This window comes from Falco naumanni, chromosome 3, assembly GCF_017639655.2.
Source record: "Falco naumanni isolate bFalNau1 chromosome 3, bFalNau1.pat, whole genome shotgun sequence".
Lineage (NCBI taxonomy): Eukaryota > Metazoa > Chordata > Aves > Falconiformes > Falconidae > Falco > Falco naumanni.
In genome coordinates, this window is record NC_054056.1 from 104325714 (window position 1) to 104347558 (window position 21845).

Below are 21845 nucleotides of genomic sequence, written 5' to 3' on the forward strand. Positions count from 1 at the left end.
ATGGCTAGCTTGGGCTATCCTGGAAATCGATCCTGAATCTTTATGAAAGGGAAACTGAAAAACTGCACAAATGCAGAACACCTTTTTCAAAAGCAGCTTTAATCTTTTACCATTAAAAAAAAAAATCACTACATATTGGCTTCCATTGATAAGAATTTGCAGATATGTTAATTTTTAAGTTTTTGCAATATATTTACTAAAGTTATGCTGAATAAATGTAAGAAAACCAACTTTATATATTTGGAAAGAAGACTTTAATAGTGTTGTTATATAGAGTATTGGCCAACTCAAGCGGGTCATCTTCTCTTACTGCTGCCATTATTTCCAGTATTTGACTAAAAAAGAAAGATCAATATTAGAAAACTCTGAAACTCAGTACTGAATATACTTCAGACTGCTGCATGTGTATGTACAAGTCACTTAAGATTAACCATAAAAACCTACGCTGAGAGCAACAGGGCAGGGTGCTCAGATATGCAAGTAGCTTCACTTTTAAGTCACTAACTGCCATTCCCTTTACACTGAACACTGGTTGCTCACTGGTACAGATTCATCTTTGGTCTTTTGACTCTTGTTTGGAGGTAATTAAACAGCTTTCTGTTTCAAAGAAAGTGTCATTTTGTGGGTGTCTTTATCAATGGTCTTCATTTTTCAGACTGAAATTTGTTAGCCTTTCAAGGCTAAAGCTGCAGGATGAATACAGTGAAAAAAACCTGGTCTATGGCAAACTCTAAATTCCAGATACAGCCTTACCTGACAGTATAGCTGCCATAGTAACTTACTCCTACTTCCCCCTTCTCTAGCTTAATTGTGATTAATGCATTCAGATCTTTGCAGTAAATGTTAAATGAGAAATCTTGGAATGCCCATAGCCTTGATACAAACCAGGAAAAAGAGGCAAAAGAAATAGGATGAACAGCATTAACACTAAGGAACAGAAAAACAAGCCGCTATCTTTTGTCTAGCTACTTTCTTGATTTTATATCAGTCTTTCTGGAAAAAAAAACCCACCAGTATTCCACATAGTTCCTAAGATGCATCAGGCTTTCATATTTTTTTTTTCCTAGTAGTAGAAAAAAAAAATTTCTCATTGAAGAGCAAGCACCTCAAGCTTGGTGGTAGGATTTAGTGGTTTTGGTTTTTGGATCTTGCCTCTTAACTTACGCAATGGCAAAACTGTCTTTAAGGAAGACAGAGTAGAAAAAGTTGCTCTTAACGGTTACTGGAATGCAAGTATTTTCGTAGATGCAGACTTAGCCCATTTCATAACCACTGTTGTGCTTTGCAGCTTTGTAGCCAAACAGCTTCTTGATTTAAGGGGATGTTCCAGATGAGATGGCCTGAGATCTCATCTTACAGAAACAAGTAACAAATACCAAAGAATTTCACCCTTGAAGAGTCTTGGTAGGTCTTACATATCCATCCCCACTTGGATGCAGTTGCATGCTCCATGTTACTCTAACACTGTGTATATGAAATTGCTGAAGGAGGAAAGAAAAAAAAAAGCCTCTTGTAGCTAAATTTTTTTTTTAAAAATAGCTTCTAAGGTAAGCAGTGGAGTTCTAAAAATATATATAAAGCAGAAACATACCCATCAAAATTGAAAGGTGTTCAGTACCATCAAAAAGATAGGTGGAAAATTCTTCCTGCCAACTGAGCTACATTAAACAGTATAAATACCCTAAACATGGCACACGCTTTGTGGCCTGAGTCTTTTAACTTTCCCCTCACACAGATCTTGCTACTTGAAAAGTCACAAAATGTCAATTCTCAGTTACCATACTTAGATTTTTCTGAAGTTTCAGAGGTTCTCAAGTTAGTAATCTACAATTAGTATGGGGTAATGTTAAAGGGACAGTAATTTTGAAATAAGGCTGAACTAAACCAAGATTTTGTTTCATAAAAGGAAGCAGAAGCTGAAGTATAGCATTTGTGTACTGCTCTAGGACAGACTCTGTGCATTTACAGTTCAGGGGTTTCTGAAACGCTTCTGTAAGCTACAACTAGGGCAGCAGACAAAGACACAGGTGGTTTTAACACCTGCGCGCTTGCTGAAATAGCCTTGTTCAGTGACATACAGGTCCTCCACTTGCGATCAGGGAACTGTTCTCAGTTAATCTCTTCCCCTACTCCAAAATCATGGACTGACCTTAGAAAGTCTTAAAATACTGATCGAGCCCTTCCACGCTGATGTCTGCACTTCATGTTTAAAATGCAAATAAAAGCAATTTCAAAGGAGTACTACAGTTGACATACTGCATGAAATATACCTGAATGCTAGGAGGTGTCACCATGTCAGCTTAAACTATGCTTCTAGTGTGATCAGTGGTCTTCCAGTTTTTTTCAGGTCTCCCAAAAAAGCAGCAGAATTCCCTTCAGTTCTCAAACTTTTGTTAAAGATACCTTGCTGAATACATAGATTCTTTAGTACTATCTCGAGCACTATTTCATAAGCTAGTTCCAAACAGATAGTTTACACAGATTTTCACAGAAATAGATATTTCAATGAAAAAAAAAAAAGAAAAATCCCACTTCTGATCAAGTAAACAGGCTGTGCACCTGGATAGGTACAGCTGTGAGCTTTATTTGCTGAAAATTCATTCATGTACTACACAGCAAGAAGAAACCTGCCCAAATTGCTTTTTCTTTTCAGAGGGTTGATGACGAGAAGATGACCGAGAAGACTGGCATAACTTACTAACCAGACTTCAGTAACCGTTGTGAAAATTCAGGCATTTCATCTATCAGTGCTATTTAATGGAGAGAACATTTTCACTAGAACAATGATAACTATTCCTGCTTATCATACCTCTGTGTGAGGAAGTGTGTAAAAAGGTGGCAGAAAAGCTGCTTCTGTACTTTCTAACTGCCCATAAGCCCCTGGAGCTTGCTTTTGCTGTTCTGTATGTTGAATGCTGTTCCTCGTATCTAAACTTCACCAGATCTGGTGTTTTTAAGCCCATTAGTAGAATGAAGAAATGACTCCAGCCAGACTGACGTGGCAGTTCATGTCACAGGCAATGTGATAAGAGGCACAGGGACTACTCGGTGTCTCAGTACTGCTGCTTCTGCAGAGGGCTGTACAGCTCCAGTGCTGTATCAGTTGTAAAAATAACTAAGCAACAACTGAGTGAAAGTTACTCAAGTCAGGTTACTTTACAGGGTTTAACCCCTTCTCCCAGGTATCAAGTGAAAAGAGAAAACCAGTACTGGTTTCATTTTCAGGGAGCTTTTTATATCCAGAATTGCAAGTGGGAAAATTAGCCTTTTTAAATTTTTCCACAGCCTATAAAGCAAAACCTTCCTATAAAGCAAGTGTCAATATATTTAGAATTCATTTCTATTTACTACATTTCCAGTGAACTGATTTTTTCCATTTTTTCCCCTGTGAGTTTTTAAGTGTTTTAAATAATAGTACAGTAGTACACTTACATTATGTGGCAGGGTTCATTTCTGTCCTTCAAGCAGTGCCCTATTTCCCATTTCTTTTTTGTAGGAAATGTAGTTTTAACGTATTTTGATCCAGCGTGAGTATTTTTCACTCCACACCAAGGTGCATCTAGTTTCATTTGGAAAACACAAAAAAGAATTAGGAGTATGCAATCATTTGAGAATAGGATGAGATAGTTTAACCAACCACTTCCACAGACCAAAGTTCTTGCAATCTCTTTCTAACGGTGACTTCCAATTCAAAATGGAATCCACGAGATCTGGGCAATTTAATATCTTATAATCTTTGGATTTCCACACCATTACCTTCAGGATTTTACATTTTTAAAATATCAGCAACAATAGTACATAACACTAATTTCCTCTAATAAAGACAGCTAGATAGACTGCATGTGTTCCACAGAAAATTCCTGTATAACAGGCCTATACTTCGTGTGCAAATAAATTCAAGGATTTAGGCACTTGGTGGTTTTCCCAGACTTGTAAGTACAGTCCTTACTGCCAGTTATTGATAACTGAAATGAACATGCCAAAAAAAAAAAAAAAAGAATGCATACCTAGTCCATTAAAATCACTGCTTATTAGGCCAAGAGGGGAATTCAAGCCGCCTTCTTCCTTACTCCACTTAAAGAGCAGTTGTTTCCAAATGCCACTACTGCTACCAGTGGTAAGCTCATAGCCACTGCCCTGTGTCTGGCACATCTCCAACAAGCTAGATTTTAAAAGATATTCAAGCAGGATTCTGGCACCTAGGTACATTTAAAAATGTGGCTTTGTCAATTTGTCCTTTTCATCTTCCCCTGCAATGTCAGGAACTGACACAGCAGCTTAGTTCTTCCAGCAGAAAGCTAGAAAGGAGTATTTCTGGAACCTGTACACTGCTTTCCCAAGTGGAGAAACAGCCAGTCCTTTTTCTACTCTGAACTCCTTAGATCTTGATTCTGCCTTATCATTGTTACACAAGCGTATCTCGTTGCCCAGCAGTGTTTTAAGTCACAAACTGACCGCGATAAAAAAATCTTACCAGTCTCTATCATTAATCGTTCGCTAGGAATTGATTTCAGTGTTTCCAAGTTGGCTTCTGTTTTCAACGAGCTAGAAAAATCAGTTTGGTTAAAAAAAAATTAAAAAGCATCCAAAAATAATTACTTTGCCTGTTAGAAATGTTTTGCAGCAAAGGCAGCTTTCTAAATAATTTTGTTTGTGAATAAAATTTGCTTCCCTTTTCAGAAGTACTGCCTGTACATTCAAACTTTGCAGAAAACAGCAGATTTGGATAATTAAGTCAATGAAGCCATCCTACCCCAGTAAGCATGCAGAACCCCTGCCTGCACTGCCCATGCTCGCCTGGCCTCGGCAATCCATGCAGCTTATAAAGCAGTGCTGGCTGGCTTTTGGCCAGGTAGCTGCTGAAAATTCAGACTGCATAACCAGCAGATGAGAGGCTGCTCAGGTTACATTTGCATTACTCCTGAATTTCACATGGCAGCTTAAAATTACACCATTTTTTAAACAGTTCTCAGGACTGGTTCTACGTTCAACAACCTTATTTATTTACAAGCAAGGATTGACCTGAGGGTAGTAGAATGGACCTAAGACTAGATTAACTTGCTGAGCTGTAATTTAAGAACTTTTTATGGCTTACAGACTAATGAGTGCAACTCTAAATCTGTCAGATGATTAAGAGTCGTGAGCTTTGCAAACTTGACCTCATTGTTTAAAAGAAAGCAATGAGGTCACTACACTACAGCTGACATTTTACAATAGTTTTATTTCTTGTAAGGAACTTACCAGCCATTTATTCCAATATAAAGATCCAAATCTATCATAGCTGCTGCTTCTTCCTTTGTGCCATCAAAAGAATGTACCTAGAACATATATAAATACAGATGCACACATACATACAAATATATGTACTTCATTTAAAACTCTGATCATTTAAAGGTACGTATTAGGCTTTATTTGTGTCACAAATACCTTTGATAGCATGCATTACACATCAATATGAACATATATATGGACATGGCTCAGTTGATTCTGAATTTGGGCACAGTTCAGGCTGAAGCCCCTTGAATACTGCAAAAGAAGTGGTTATCGTGTCTTTATTAGTGATAAATGTGTAGAAAAAGCCTATCCAGTGGTACCGCTTTTGCCCCAGGAACTTCCTGTAGCTGATAGCTGTGAGACCATACACAAGAAATAATCTTGTGCACACTGAATTTTGACATTCTTTCCTCAGAATTCCCTGCAGAGCACTCTCAGGGACATAGTAACAGCAGCGTTACATTCTCCAGAGATTTTAGTCCGCTGAGCTAGAGAGACAGTCTATTTGGTCATGTCAGGGACTAAAGAGGCAAGTGGCAGGTCTACAAAGAGCGTAATGCATCTGGGAACCACAGCTTCTCAGCCTGAGTGGTGTAAAGAGACTGCCTGCTTCCCCATGCTGTGAGGGGGACAGTCAGCTGCAGAGGGTGCTTGTCAGTTCTCCACTAGTCACCAGTTTTGCAGAAAAAAGAAAGGAAGGAAGGAGAGACTATAAGGTATTACGTAAGAGCACAACATGCAAAGTACTGAGCTAGAAGGTTTTTGTGGTAACGAAGGGGAAACCTGGGGACTGAGGTATTATTGTAGGAAGTATGATCTGATGTGAGTATGACAGAATAACCCAAGCATTTATTACTTTTGGAAACCCCCCGCCCCACCATAACGGAAACCTGAAAGAGCATTGCTGGATTTTCCTAACCATTTCATCCAAATTTTTCCAGTTACGCTTTCAAATTAAAATACATGGTCTGAATATCTAAAGACATAAAGTAATCAAAAGTTACACCTGGATCTAATTTGAAAATTATGTCCAATATCAGAAGCAAATGCTTGAGGTTACAGCTTCCACTGGGAACACACATCTTAAGTTATCTGTGGTCTGAAAGGACTGCAGTTACAGACACTGAAGAACTGGGAAGAGGCCAATGTCAATTATAAGGTGCTTAAAGTGCCCTTCTGGCAGGCCAAGAAAAACTGCTCATGTCAGCTGCAGAGATTTTTGTCAGCCTATCTTCTTACCTTGCAAAAAACCTGCTGAATAAGCAACAAAAATAAAAATACTAGAAGGGTCTGGAAAACATTAATTAATAACTTAAACAGGAAGAATACCCAGATTCTTGACAAACAAGAAGTTGCGTATTAAGCAACAATATTCACACATGTGCAAATGTAAAAATGAATGCTACACTGAAGCCCATACTTACCACACCTCCTACAAATCTATCTCTGTTTCTTCTCACTATGTCTATGAAACAAAACAAATAAAAATGTTAAACAGCTTTATAACAAAGGTGAAAGATTCAGGCTTCCAGATTTTTCATACTCAGAATTTGCTCTGAATATGAAATTCTCAAACAAAACCCACCTAAAAATTCAGCATGTGAGTTTCTACAGTGGAGAAACATGGGCAGCTGCGTCTGCTCTGACAGGTCAAATTGTTTTTCAAAATACCTGTAAAATAAAAATCACCTTTAAACAGCAACTCAGTGTAAGAGCAAATAGACAGCAGAAGAGTTTTTTCCAGCTTTTGTCCTCCAGAACTAAAGACTGAATTAATGGATTTGCCACGCAAAAGCTGTTATTTGTGCAAGGATTTAAAAGGAACTCTTTCCCATGGTATATTCGCATAGTAGTGATCTATGCTGGAAGACAGGTAAGTGGCCAAGAGCATCACTACTGAAGAATGCACACATATATATGCTAAGCATGTACTCTTGTGTAGTGTGGGCGGTGGAGTTCATTTTTATCTATTTATTTTTAATGAAAGAGGAACGGACTGTTCTTCCCACAAAGTTTTGAAACGTCAGGAATTGGAGTGCAGATCACACAGAGACCACTATTTCAAGAAGCACTAGTAAATGGGGGGAGGGGGCAAGTGAGGGAGCACTATGCGTGCTTCTATAGCCTCAAAGGGCCAAACTGCATCACAGCTGGCTGACCTCTACAGTAAGAATCCAGAGGTTTTGTTTGCCTTTCCATGAAGGTCAGTCTTTCCTCTCCTGGGGTGGAACAAATACCAATATTAGGTATCTTACTTCTGCCCCATTCTGCCTCCTGTCTTCACGCTTTCAAAGTCTTCCACTGTTCCCTCTCCTCTCCTTAGTGTGCCTGCACCCTCTCCTTTTCACTCCTTTTTCTCTCTCTCCTACTTCCTACTCCTAGTATTCCCTTTGAAAGGGCAGTTAACAGCGAGGCTGCTATCCTATGAAGAGACATTAAATGTGGGCAGAGGGAAGGTTAACTGGATAGCCAGTCTCCCCAGTGCAGTTTCCAATGGAAACTAATCAGCACTGAACTAACCCATCACTTGCCATTTGTGGCTAGTTCTGCTCCAAAAGCATTATCATTTACCATTTCTGTCTGCCACGCTACACCCAAGCATGTAAATTACCAATGCTCTGGAAACACAGTAGAGGAATGTATGCATGGCAGAAGGCCAATAGTGCATAGGTGACTCAGTATCCATATACGATTTGAAATATGACATTATTTGGACAAGGCAGGAAAACAGCATTGCCTGTCCCAACAGGCTGGGGCTATATGCACGTATCTGATTTCTTTATGTGTTGCTGTTAAAAGCAGTCCAGGGCACTGGGGCATTTCCATCATCAAATATCAGTCACATTTCAAAGGCAAATCAAGCGCCCACATACTGCTGCGTATGATTCACGTAACAATCAGGAAAAAGGAACATCAAGCCTTTAGTTTGATGCACATTCCCCACCCCACCCCCCCAAAATAAAAAGCCAATACAACTGGTCATTTCATTTTGTGTAATTTTCACTATCTTCTGTACATTCTGTACATTACAGTTTGATACCTCTCAATAAATTTGCTGTTTATCAGTGCAGATCTTTGAGATAAAACAGGTGGAACAGAAATCAACCAACATTAAAAACTGACATAAAAATTCAGGAGAATGAATTACACATACTTTGAATCTTCTTTGTCTAGATACCGTGCTTAGTTTAGCTTGTTTGACTAAATATGAATTTACTTGCAACTCATGATTGCTCTTGTAGCTAAACAGCTAGAGGTGCTTGATTATTGGTGTGGGTTGTTTAAACAGAAGACTTGTTTCATATGGGAATGAGGTTTTAGAGACCGAGCTGCAAATAATTTCCTAAATAACCTACTGGCCAATTTCAATCTGATTTGGAGAAGGGCTGTGGTCTTGAAAGTACAAAGTTTAGTGCGCCTACAGACGGAAAAGCAACTCAAGCTTCTTCTAATCCTAGCAACAATAAAGCCTAAGATATGCTGCTACTACCCCATTCACCTCCCCTCTTTGACAAGGCAAGTTCCTGAAGGGTGGGGTGTGGAGAAAGAGCATGAGAAACCCTGGAAAAGCATGAAGAAACCAGACTTACAGTGATCAGAATGGTAACAAAGTAAGTCATTAGGAAACTAAACCTTACTAGTTCCAGTGCTTAAGGAACAAGCTTTCTCTTTGGGCAACTAGACTGTCGTTCAATATATGCTGGTTCTGTGTTGGTTCTTGATAAGGAAGTTTGGAAATACTTCTGCATGGTTGTTTGCAGGTTTAGTTTTGATCATCAAGGTCAAACGCTGTGGGATTTTCAGATTTGGGATCAAGACACTAAAGGAGCTGAAGCAAACCCTTGCTGAGGTAGATCTCCAGACAAACAATTATGGAATGATGTAAGAGTTACAGTGCATGTGATGTTGTTCGCCCCCTCCAATTTGCTTAAGAAAACACCTGTTACTGTGTCACTACGCCCCACAAATCCCTCCCAGTAGTACAGCAGAAGTGAAGCTTCCATATTAGTCCATTTATAGCGTGACCTTCATCATAATATAAAGGCGGTACCTTCACCTAACCACCATTCAAATCACCGTTTTCTGTTGGAAAAGTTATGTGAATGAAGAAAAATTCCGAGGGAAAAAGAAGTCCTCAGGTATGCTACAACAAAGGAATTTCATCTTTATCAGCTTTTAAATCCCAGAAAAAAGGATAAAAAACCATGTTCATTTTTACAGGTGAAAATTATCTGGAAGAAAACACGGCATAACTAACTAGAAAATAATGATTAAACATTAAACAAAACAAAGGTCACGCTCAGATACCCACTGGGAAACTGCCATACTGCTCTTCCACCAGGTAACTGTGCAGCTGCTTGCTAGCTATCCCAGTGACTGCTGCAGCACCTGAACTACAGATCAGCTGAAACCCAGGGAACTGCCTCCATACATTTCACACTATGCCCTCCTTTTTTTAGTTCATTTATCAAGCATACATGGAATATTGATTTAAAAACTCACTACCTAGTCTGCTAAAGGTCAGGAAAGCCAGACTGACTCCAACTCTGTAGGTTTCAATTAGTAGAAATAAAAACAACCCCAAACCTTGACCATGTTTCACAAACATGGAGGACGAAAAGCAGAGAATGCTGTCCTTTTACAAAACACAGAATTTACAAACACAGTGTTTGCAGGCATCTGTCCTGGAGGCTTTCAGTATTTCTTCACTCCCGCATATTTCTTGCTTTCTGTTTTTTTCGATCAGTCCTGCCAACTGCAATTTCCGGCAAGGGCTCTCAACAGATCTCTTAGACATTAGATTTATGTATTTCATATAATTTACTGAAATAGCTCATATAATGATAGAAAGCCTCTATCAGCCTTAATTAGAAAGGACTCACCTACCACTTTAAAACTGACTTCTCTTCTACCCTGTCACCTCTTTCCTTACAACCCAATTTCAGTGCACCCAATTAGAAGTTCTTCACTACAGGTCTTCAGCTTCAGTCCACTGGATAAAGGAAATCAGGTGGGGTTTATTTCCTCCCAATAATATCAAGGCAGTATGTATCTTAAAATACGATATTCCATCAGTGGTTTAGTTTGCCACAGCAAAGAAACAGGTTGCGCTTCAAGATGTGCTTTGCTGAAATTTGTGTACACTGAATTCTACCAGGAAAAATTCTGCCCACTTTGCTGAATGTTTTACTGTATGACTGTAGCATTATGAAGAAATTAACTCTACCTACTGCTAACCTGTAGCAATTAGAAAAAAAACGCACAACTAACCACTGCCCCCCAGTGACTAATTTACTCAGAACAATAACCTGCAAGTGTAGTCCATTAATCACTCCTCTTAAATGAATTTATCACTTGTATCTTTCAGTCAGTTCCCTCTGTGGACAGAAGTTCTCAATACAAGAATGCCAGCTCATTTTAGGGGCTGTGCTAGCTTCTTTCCATTCAGCAGCTATGCTGCTCTTGTGCTGCACTTCACCTCCTCCCCTGGGCTGCTCTAGGATCTCACGAATCTTCGTCAGGCCTTGGCCTTTGAGTCACGAGTTGGGCAGTTAAGCACCCCTTGACTGTACTAGCAACTCTTGCATGGCTGAGGTGGAGAATGGCACTGATTGTACCAGGAACTCCTGGTAGGGAACAAGAGTGGAGATAATCAGTCATTTCCCGATAGCCCTGGAACATTCCTAACACAAATCGCCGCCCAAGTGGAATGGTACCATTGACACTGGAATTTTGAAAAACCTACCAGCTCAGGTTATGGCCAGGATGGAAATTTATGCATGACTGAAGCCAATCATCTCTAACCCTATGAACAGTGGTCCTAAGTGAGACCCTTTGAGCTCTTCTGGACTGCAGCGGGCTACAACCAGCATGTGGGACACCTCTCAGAGCTCATGAACTCGCAGGTTTGTGAAGTTTGGAGAACCATCACTGAAAGCTGATGGGGCCTGGACTGAAACCCCCACTCAATGAGGCTCAACCCTTCACTGGTTGAGAAATGCCAAGGTATTCAAAGTCAGTATTTCACTGAACTAGAGGGGAAATTTTAATAGGTATACCTTTGTAAACATAAGAGATCTCTACACATTTTCCTCTTTATGTTTGTGTGCATTTGAACTGATTTAGATACCCTATCTATAATTAAGTTACTGTTGTGATTGCAGTAAATCCTATTGATTCGCTTTGTAAATGTTAAATTCATCAATGATTAAGTGCTGCTAAAATCTTGAGATCCACCTTAAGCTCTGAATAAACCTTAAACATCCTTTAGACACAAACCATTGACCAAGTCTGTGACTAAGATTCGACCTAGCTGCACCTAAGCCCTGTCACGAGTTTACAAAGCAAGGGGGTCTACTCTGAACCTCATGACTAAATGCGAGGGTCTCCCTTACCATTTTGTGTCTCCAGTCTGTATCTAAATCATTCTAGCTCAATTCTCCTTTGTATGTTTCATCCATGCAATAAGTAATAGTGTGAACTTTGCCACTGAATCTCTGAAGTCACACTCCCACAAATTCATATTAAAACTATCTTCACTAGTAACATTGATGGTGATTCTTTAAACAACCTAAACCACTCATCCTCAACAGCTGCATATATTACTTCAAAACACAGATCTCTGCAGCTCCTAAGACTACCTTTATTGTCAGCTCTCAATTACCTGCTCCCAGCTAACACCTGCCTTACTAAAAGCCCATTTTTTCCCCACTGCTGACTACCCTTTTTGACAGTTCTCTTCCCTTCCCCATGCATGTCACTGAACAACCCAATTCTTCTCTCGTTGAAGTGTTACAGTTATTTTCCCCATGAGTCTCTAAGAGTTCTCACTATTAGCAAGAATGAACATCTGTCACACCCAGAAATCCACAAATTCTGATCACTTTTACAGAAGAAGACATGTTAAATCAACACCAGGCAGGTAGCAAAATTTAGCACATAGCACTACTTGAATGTAGGCATTTTTCTTTAAAGTCCCATTTTTACCAAAAAAACCCCAACATAACCCTGCAAATTGCATGTCTATACTTGACAAAATGCTACATGGTAGAACACAAGATAGAAAACACTCCTGCAAACTGCTACAAGTCAACTTATATTCATTACAAGTTTCTTACTTGAGTTGGATGTCCTTTGGGCAAAATTCTAATCTATCAAAATCTACAAACAGAAAGAACAAAAAAACCCACTTAGTATTGCAGGATTTTTTTAAATATATGTCTAGAAAAAAAAAAAAAAAAGAAGTACTAAGACAACACTTACCCAGGCCACATTCTCCAACTGCTATTACCTTTGTCTTATTTTTTTCAATCAGATTTTTTAATTCAGATAAATACTGTTCAGGGCTACTCTGCTCAAATTCTCCACAGCGGGTAGGATGACAGCCAACTGTACTGTAAAACATATCTAAAGCAAGACAGTATTAGAAGGTTTTAAGAAAAAAAAACAACAAACAAACCACACACACAACAAATTATGTAAGTACAGATCGTATCTGTATATGGACTTTTTTTTATTGCTCATAATTTTAAAAGAAAATTCCCTTTGACCATCTTTATCTTGGTAGCGATTTTATTAGAGAGGTATTTTCGGCTTTAAAAATGTCAGACAGTATCTCTAGTGGGGGTGTTTCTTTTTAGCAGACATTTAGTGTACTCCAAAACTGCAACTCAAAGCTGAATTATATTCTGGTGGAGCAGCCCTCAATAAATCATACAGTTGTTGAGGCTGGAAAAGACACTTTGTTCAAAATGCATCAGGTTATCCTCAGCTGTACAATTTGCAGACAGCATGCTATTTCCCTCATGTGCCTCTACATTAGCTGTTACAGAATTTCCCAAGCAACATCTAGCCTGATTTAACAAAGTATCTAATCTAGATCACTTCAGTGCCAAAACTAACATTTCTCCTAAGTGCCTTTATGGAGAACCTAAAAGCGTGGGGGGAAGGAAAGACTATGTAAGGCCCTGAGCAACTTGACCTAATATTAAAGCTAGTCCTGCTTTGATGAAAGTAGAGGTAGATTGGGTTGGACCAAATTACCTCCTCAGGTTCAAATTATTCTATGGTTCCGTTCACAGATTACACTTCAAATACATATCTGAACTAAACCACGTTAAGTAATTAGTGGAGTGATATCTGCCTAAGGAAAAAAGAAGAGACATTCCTTTCCACAGGAAGAAAGGGAAATCTTGGAGAACCAGGAAGAGAAAGATACCTCTCTTGTCCAAGCTGGTCATGACAGACTGGTAAATAAAAAACAAACAAAAACACACCAAAAAACATATATTCCACACCATATTAGCACCCTATCTTATTTATAGAACAGACCCTCATAAAAAAAATTTTATTGCAGAAATTTCCTGTAATTTCTATTTTATTTAGAAGTAGAAACTGCAGGAAAGACCAGTTCCTTCCAAGACACATGGATCTCAAGAGCAACACACAGAAACTCATACACAATGCATTCATCCTATTCTGAAACATAATTTCTCATTTTAATCTGAGATTCTGTAAAACCCCTCCAAGGGCAGGGTCCTTCTGAACTGTGAGTGGAGAAGGTTATATTTTTGACTGACAGTATAAGTTCAAAATGAAAATACCATTTGTCTGTGCCAGCTGCAATGCATCTTTACTATCTTGTAGACTCCCACCTGTAATCAAAAACTTGAAAGAAGAAAAGTACTGTCAGGAAGTATGTTCTTCTTTGAACATCAAACAGAATGTTTAAGAAAAGACTAAGATATAAGTAAGAATCTAGACAGAGAACATCAGAATACAATTACTATTACATATATAACAAAATTTCATAAATCAGTAACAAACCTCAATGGTCTTCAGTAGCTAGTAAATATACTATGTACCAAAACCTGATGTTTTTTTTCTTTATCAAGTATCTTCTATGCTAAGTATTTAAACCATTAAATGAGTAAAATACTTCTATTTGCAGCAATGTTACCTTCATTAGACAATGACCCAAAAAGCTTTATTTGTATTCAAGAAATAATATTCAGAAACATTCTCCCTGTCTTACAGGTGGAAAAACTAAGAACTCCCAAACAACCAAAACAAGACATGAGTAAGCAAGCAGATAAACCAACTAAGGAGTCTGTATCAAGACTAAGTATTACAGATTTAGGAATTTCTGGCTCTGATCTTTTATTTTTACCTTAAGATCAAAGGTTATCACACCAGAATTGTTGCTTCCAGTGCTTTTTGAACCACCACTTGCAGAATCTTGCACCCTAGGTCCTAATAAATCATGACCACACTGTTCTTGGACAACTCTTATCCCTACACATAAAATACACCAGCCTCAGTTAGTGCCAGGCCAGACATTTCTGCAGTATGCTTAGTTACACATGGATGCATCCCAACAGCATCACCAAAAAAATAAACTAAGCTGAAACTGGCTCAGTGTACATACAGCACAGGGCAAAACTTCACAAAAAATTACCATAAATCAGAATCTATATGGAAAAATAAAGTATTTTCAAGTAAACAGATTAAGTTTCTAGGCAAGTAGAAACAGTCTGGGATGGAACAAACTTCTGACACCATACAGGCCAGTAGCAAGACTGAAAACAGGTAAGGACAGGCAATTTCTGAATTCCATTTCTGTATCCACCATGCATCTTTGAAAAGTTACGCGGCTAATCTATTTTTGATGATAAAATAGAAAATTGCCACTTACTTTCAGAGGGTGCTATAAATATTAAACTGTTCTTATACAACACATATAAACGCAGTAAATGTGACAATGATTCTGTATATGCTGCAGTGTGGTAGCTTCTCCATCACTGGAGTTTGGTTTTTTTGTCTCCCAGTTTATCTCCCACTCCTCAGATGACAGTCTTTCAGGAAACTTGTCAGATGTCCGTTCCTCTTCTAGAGGAGGATTTATTTCTAATCCACCAGCCTTATTAGTACAGTAGAACAGTATGTGACAGTATGCACTGTATTCTATTTTAATTCATGTTTTTGCCTTGCCAATTTAAGAAGTTGAGAGAGATATATAGGCAGGCTGTACTAAAGGAGTGTGGCGCACAGCTCAAAATACCAATTTCAAGCTAAGAATTACAAACCTGCACATAATGATGAAGTTTTAATACACGTAAGCCGGTATTTCCTAGCAGACATTCAGATGTCTCAACTGTATAAGAGTTTATGGGCACTCCCAGCTCTTTGCAATTACCAGTTTCCTTTACAAATAGAAATATCTGAAGTATCTCGATCAGAAGAATTTTTGAGCTTTGATCTGTAGCAATTAACTGTCAGGTATCACACAGGATACAAGGAGGAGTGGTACCCATAATACAACACGGAAAATCATGTACTAGTTGATTGCAATAGGTCAGAGGAGAACATCTTTCTGTTGAAACTGTACAAAAGAAACTCTACATACACATCACATAGCTCTGAACTTCAATAATCAGCATTTAGTGATCTGTGCAAATCAAAGACAACACTATGCACAGAACACTAGCTTTATGCTATCGAAGGAAGTTACTGCATTTTCCATTGCAAGTTCCAGAAACATTTTTTTTAATAGGGGAGCACTAAAAAACCAAAGTATTATAAAGCAGTTTAAAATATAAAATTAATTTTATTATAAGAAATTACCTTTTTAACACCAACTTTGACTGCTCTCTCTACCACATCCAAAAAGTCATCTACAAAAGCACATAAAGATGTCATAAATTGAACTTGAGGTTTCACAGCATAATTTAACTACTTTTCAAGTAAAAATCTCTTTCATGCAGTCAAAATGCCTATCAAGCAATCTTTAAACCACACTTGACTGATCTTTTGAAGACAATAACTGAAGACCCAATTTGAATCCCAAGTAAGGGGATGTCCTGGTTTTACATCTATATCTAAAGGCCATGAGAGCAAAAAAAGCATGCTATAATTAGTAACTATGATTCAGCAATGCAATACTTTGATAGTTTATTGTTCATATTTTCAGATCAATTTTTCCATGCAATCCTAAAATAAACAGATCAGCCACTGTTCATTTTGCTCTAGAAGCAGAGGTACCTGTATAGCAGCTTAATTACAATTAAAAGAATGTATTTTGATTAGAACATCTAACTTATTTTATCACACTTTCTTCTTCAAGCACTAGTAAATAACAGGCATCCAGTTTTTGAAGAGAAAAAAGAAAAACTCTAACCTCATGTTCTGACATGCAAGAGGTTTCTATCTTAATGAAGGTGATCCTGTCTTTCAGCAGATGCAAAGAAACATTCACCTTGATGTTTTTGTGTTCCCCTGTAGATTCCTCTGAACATAGGATCTGTCAGGTTAATACCAATATCTATGAAAAAACAAAGACAGAAATTAGATGTTACAGTCGCTCTACATTTTATTCTGAGCATTAACCAACTAGCGTATCTTAATAGCCCCCAACTATCACACTGACAGCCCACAAAAAGCTTAAGCATGAGTCTACTTGCATAACTTGAGTTTACTGCTTCCTAGAAGTAACAGAAAAATAAAATTTGGCCCTCTGCGCAACTCCAGACTTCTACGAGTGTCTAAGATGCCCTCAGAATCACCAAAGCAAACACACATATACTGTTTTTCGCAAATAAATCTGCTTTCCATGTGAGAATACAGGTTTACTCCAACAAGCAGTAACAGGGAAGGAGAAACACAGCATCTGACACACAACCTTTACATGGGGGAAGCAGCAGACCACCTCATACAACCTGCCTGTTTTCCCTCCCTACTGCCCAGGACCATCCAGCCTGGGAGCTGCACAAGCCAGACAGCCTGCAATGCAGTCACGGACCGAGGCCGCTCCAGCCTTTGCCCGGCTCCCCGGGCTCTCCCTGCGCTGCAGCCTGGCGGAGCAGGACTGAAGCCCGGGGTTCAGGAACAGCCACCTCCGCAGCTGCCAGAGCCCACGTTTCTAGCGAGGTTTCTAGTGAGAAGGGAAATTTTCCACGTAGCGTTACGCTGCTCAGTCACACGGAAACTTCAACCTGAACCGACCTTCTGAAGTTATTCACATACTTCCCGCCGAATTCGCTAGAAATAGCAACATTTTCAACGAAGCCAACGCCATACAATTAGAAACCGACCACGACTAAGGTGCCAATGCCAAAAAGGGGATGAGGGGCGGCCAGAAAACCCAGAGTTTCGGGGTAAGTTTGCGGAGCCACGCAGCAGCCCCTCAGCGCCCTGAGTGGAGCCCCCAGCGACGGCAGAACCCTTCCCAAACACTTCTTGCAGGCTGAAAGGCAGCCTGCATCTCCCCGAAGCCACCGAGAGGGACCACAGAAGGCGACCAGCCTTGGCTGAGGGGCAGGACCTACCCAAGAGCGGGCCGCCCCCCGGCCGCCGCGCTCGGCCCCTCACTGAGCGGGCGGCGAGCACGGGCGGCGGCGTCTGCCTCAGCCTGGCAGCGGGCGGGGTACGGAAGGCCCTGGAGGGGAGCAGCCAGCCAGCCAGGCCGGCCGGCCAGGACACACACATCCCCCCTCCCCGCCTCTGCCTCTCCCCTCACCGATGAACTTGGCGCGGCTCATGGCGGCGGCGGCTGCAGCGCGAGCGACGCGCCTGCGCGCGGCCACGCCCTCCGCCTTCCCGCCGGCCCCCGCGCGCGAAGGTGAGGCGTAGGGCAGCCCGAAATGGCGGCCTACCTGACGCACCAGCAGAAGGTGCTGCGGCTCTACAAGAAGTCCCTGCGGCACCTGGAGTCCTGGTGCATCCACCGGTGAGAAGGACGAGGGGAGCGGGCCTGGGGAGAGGGAGGCCTGGCCTTCCTGGGAGCAGGGCCTCCCAGCTGCCCGCGTACCCGGGGGCGGGCTGGTGGCCGGCCTTCCCCGCGGAGACGGGGTGTTGAGCTTGGCAGGGGCTTTGTCCTCGTCCCTTCCTTCCCTTTCTTCCCTTCCCTTGCCCTAGGCGTGGTTGAATGGGTGAGGGAAAAGCGTTGAGGGTCATTTGCCAGTGCCTGTGGTAGAAAAAGGACGGTGCACCAACAGGAGCTCCTCAGAGGCTGGGTTTTGCGGTAGGGGTGACTGGTGATGTTGCCAAGGTTTGTTTTTTTTTTTTTTTCCGTATGTGATTAGTGTTTTCCTCCAACTTACATCGCTGTGTGTAACCTCTGTCTGTAGACACAAGTACCGCTACTTTGCCTGCCTCCTGAGAGAACGATTTGATAAGAACAAGGATGTGAAGGATATGGTGAAAGCTACAGAGCTGCTGAAGGCAGGTGAGGTGGAGTTCTGGGCAAACCAGCATCCTCAGCCGTACATCTTCCCTGACTCCCCTGGGGGCACTTCCTATGAGAGATACGAGTGCTACAAGGTAAGGTGGCCTATAAAGTTGTGTGTTACTGTCTTACCTCATTCTTTTAGTGAATGTAGAATGCGTTAAGTGGACTTTCATAGGGCTGCAGCTTCACTCAGCAGTATCATTTCTCTAGTACAGCACTGCTAAACATAGTGCTGCTTGCATGGGAGAAGCTGTCCTGCTTGTCTCATCCTTGAAAATGGAGTTTATTGGTCTGTCTGAACACAGCTAGCTTCTTTTTACTGGGATAATCATCAGCTCTTTTGCCAAATGGAAGCAGCTCCACGGTGGGTCAGGCAGGCATAGTGAAAGAGTTGGAGCTGAGCTGTGAGAGTAAACAGTGCGGAGGAAGCTGTGCTGCCCGTCGTGTTGCCATCTGGTCACAGCCTTGGTTTTTCGCAGGTCTTGTCAGATGATGGCTTGGCTGTTGGGGGACTTCACACAGTCCCATCATTCTTCCAGCATCTTGAGTAACTGAACAATTTATCATTTCCCTTCATGTGCTGTAGTGCCAGATACATATTTTTTGTATTTGTTGTGTTGCTGTGTGATATGCGGTATGCCTGAAAATAGAAGCCATATTTTTAGAATCTAAGGCACTTCTAGAGGCCTTTTTTCCCCTGAGATTCTTCTCTTTAGGAGTAAAGAGACAGGTTTTGTAGAAGAACACAGGGTTTTCACTTCCTTGGCATTGGCTCCCTTAATGTATTACAAGAAGTTGATGCTAAGCTAGAGAGTGTACGCACCCATTTTCTCCTGAATTTGAAGAAAGTGCTGACACAGGAATAGATCCGATGAGATCTTTATGCATCAGAAGCCATGTGAAAGGAAGACTGTAGATTTATCAGAGCCAAAAAACCCCTACATATGAGTGAAAAAGGGGAGAGGAGGACTTAAGCTTATGCCAAAGTTGCAGGTCTTAGCAGTAGTAGAGGTAATAGTGAGAGAATCTGGGCAGAAAAACGGCCATTTGAGCAATAAATGGTCAAGATTAGTCTTTATATAAAAACAGAAACTCATGTATGTTCTCTGTTCTTTGCCTTGTTTGATATGCTAAAACTGTCCTTTAACAAAATGGCTGTCACAGGAGTTTGATGTGTTGATATATCAGTAACCGTCTGTTGTGGGTGCTGCTACAAAATGTAATTTTTAGATCTCGGGCTGTTTGATAATTTTAATTCTTTGGGGTGTGTGGATTTTTTTTTTTTAAATATTATTATCAGGCCTGCTATTTCTGTTCAGTCAAAGGTTTACTCGGTGATGGAAATCACAGCAGGAAACTGGAAGTGTAAATGTTACTGGATGAATGATGGTATTGGAGCAACTTCTGAATTCTCTTTTTTTAAGAATTGTGGTTTTTGGTGGGGTTTGGTTTTGTTCATAATTGTTCCTATCTTTAAAATGTTAATATTTAGTGATACACTGTTGCAGAATTTTAAATTTCACTTTTTTCTTGATTGGACATGTTAGAGGTCCGGCTAATACAAAGATCCTAAAGACCACAAATTTTTCATTATAAATTAATAGTTGGAGGAAAGGGTCTCTAATCTGCTGTCTTTGGGAGAAGGAGAGGAAGAAATGAGATCTTCTCTTCCACATGATGGAATTAATTTGAGAACTTTAGAATAAACTGATGTGACCTGGGACTTGTCCGTGCTATCATTTAAGCCAATCACTATGTTGTCTTCCTATGACTTGGGATAATGTGTGAAACAAAGACTAGAAGTACTGACCTCTGCCATGCAGTGCCTTGAGGTTGTTAACAGCCAAGTAGCTATTTAATGGTGTTTTATATAGTACTTTATTTCCTGGTTTATTTATCCATTTTAATAGTGGCTTCAGTGATTGCGTTTAGTTCTTTTCTATTTGTATACTATATATAATTCCATATATAAACCTGATTATATAACTTAAATTTTTCTTGAACAGCTTCCTGAATGGTGCTTGGATTACTGGCATCCATCTGAGAAGGCAATGTATCCTGATTACTTTGCCAAACGAGAGCAATGGAAGAAGCTGCAGCAGGAAAGCTGGGATAAAGAGGTCAGTGCTCGCTCGATGCACAGTAAAGCCTCTTTAGCACACAAGTACTTTGTGTGGCATTTTGATGGGTTCTTGGAAAAATTATCGAATGCTTATTGTGGGCTCATTTAGAATCTGCTTTATTAGAATGCTTGCCAGTGTGAAACACTGACTTGACCTAAAATGCCTCCAGAGAGACCACAGTTCGAGCTTCTTGAAGGCTTTGAAGGGAATGGGAAGTTAAAGCTGAACCTGCAACCATGTTTCAGGTAGTACAGGGCTGTTGTAGCAGTTTTGCTAAAAGAAATTCCAGAGTGGGATGAGAGGAGATTAGTCACCAGAGAATTTAGCTTCTGCTGCTGTGACACTTGGTTGCACCTTTGCCAACTGACAGAACACTGTGGCAAGTCACTTTCAATCAAGTCTAATTTCTGGCCATCCTAAACTGAGATTCAGTTGGGAAAAGCTGATGTTCTTAGAATAGTTCTTTAATTCAGTTGTAGAGAAATAGTCGTATGTAGTATGGCTGGTACTCATTAGAATTAACACAGTGGCAGCCAGCACTTGCGCTGCTTCAAGAAAATTGTATTGAAAAGATCTGAAGAGCTGTTGGTGGCATGCAGAAATAGATGTCTCCTATGGACTGGACTGGAAGTTGTTCCAGAATTGTATTATGTGGCAGCTTTCCAAGCAGCAAGAGAATTCAGTCTGTTTAATGTAGCAATGGTGGAAATAATGACCTCTTTATGTATAATTTCTCTTGTAAATCGCTTTTTACTCCTAAAAATTCCTTCTCAATTAGGTAATACGAGCCTGCAATGATTACTGAGTTTAAGTGAATACTGGGAAACATGAAACCTGTCTCAACTGAAGGCATTAGTGTGGTTACCCCCTTCTGAAATGGGGGCCAGTTTAGCTTACTGCCTGGGCACGGAATGAAAACTACATTTTGGAAATGTGCATTTATGTACTAAAGCGATTTTATGTCTCGTCTTCTAGATTAAGCAGTTAGAAGAAGAAACTCCAGCTGATGGTCCAAAAACTGAAGCTTTGCCTCCAGCACGTAAGGAAGGGCATCTGCCACCCCTGTGGTGGCACTATGTTACAAGACCTCGTGAAATGCCGATGTAAAAGCATTATTCATGTGAGAATTGAAGCAGTTTATCTTCTGTAGGCAGTTGACGTGCCAGTGATCACATGCTACTCTAAATAATACAAAATAAACGCAAATAAAGCAAGAGAAGGCA

The 21845-nt window shown here is 40.3% G+C and overlaps 2 protein-coding genes across 7 annotated transcripts; one reads left to right on the top strand and one right to left on the bottom strand.

Annotated features, from left to right (window-relative positions):
- Positions 1-80: 80 nt before the first annotated feature.
- TATDN1 (TatD DNase domain containing 1) lies at positions 81-17864 on the bottom strand. Of its 6 annotated transcripts, none has more exons than XM_040587548.1 (12): positions 17789-17864; positions 16529-16594; positions 15898-15947; positions 13878-13941; positions 12538-12681; positions 12393-12435; positions 6860-6945; positions 6699-6739; positions 5242-5318; positions 4475-4545; positions 3433-3559; positions 81-335 (listed from the first exon to the last, which is right to left on the bottom strand). In XM_040587548.1, exons 1-12 carry the CDS (start codon positions 17808-17810, stop codon positions 233-235), a joined length of 894 nt encoding a protein of 297 aa, XP_040443482.1. In that variant the 5' UTR covers positions 17811-17864; the 3' UTR covers positions 81-232. The 6 variants fall into 6 exon arrangements, with proteins under 6 accessions (XP_040443482.1, XP_040443480.1, XP_040443476.1 ...); XM_040587546.1 differs by having other exon boundaries at positions 16451-16594; positions 17789-17842; XM_040587542.1 differs by lacking the exon at positions 17789-17864 and adding an exon at positions 17598-17780.
- NDUFB9 (NADH:ubiquinone oxidoreductase subunit B9) lies at positions 17854-21845 on the top strand. Its single transcript, XM_040587549.1, has 4 exons — positions 17854-17998; positions 18399-18591; positions 20506-20619; positions 21598-21845. Exons 1-4 carry the CDS (start codon positions 17913-17915, stop codon positions 21727-21729), a joined length of 525 nt encoding a protein of 174 aa, XP_040443483.1. The 5' UTR covers positions 17854-17912; the 3' UTR covers positions 21730-21845.

Excerpts from the sequence above, each read along its gene's own strand:
- TATDN1 (XM_040587542.1), bottom strand. The coding sequence starts at position 17,757 with ATGTGTGTGTCCTGGCCGGCCGGCCTGGCTGGCTGGCTGCTCCCCTCC. Across the intron at positions 13,942-15,897 it reads TCAAAGTTGGTGTTAAAAAG|TTTTTGATTACAGGTGGGAG; the intron begins GTAATTTCTTAT and ends TCTTCTTTCAAG. Across the intron at positions 6,740-6,859 it reads CTCACATGCTGAATTTTTAG|ACATAGTGAGAAGAAACAGA; the intron begins GTGGGTTTTGTT and ends TTTGTTTCATAG.
- NDUFB9 (XM_040587549.1), top strand. The coding sequence starts at position 17,913 with ATGGCGGCCTACCTGACGCACCAGCAGAAGGTGCTGCGGCTCTACAAG. Across the intron at positions 18,592-20,505 it reads AGAGATACGAGTGCTACAAG|CTTCCTGAATGGTGCTTGGA; the intron begins GTAAGGTGGCCT and ends TTTCTTGAACAG. Across the intron at positions 20,620-21,597 it reads AGGAAAGCTGGGATAAAGAG|ATTAAGCAGTTAGAAGAAGA; the intron begins GTCAGTGCTCGC and ends CTCGTCTTCTAG.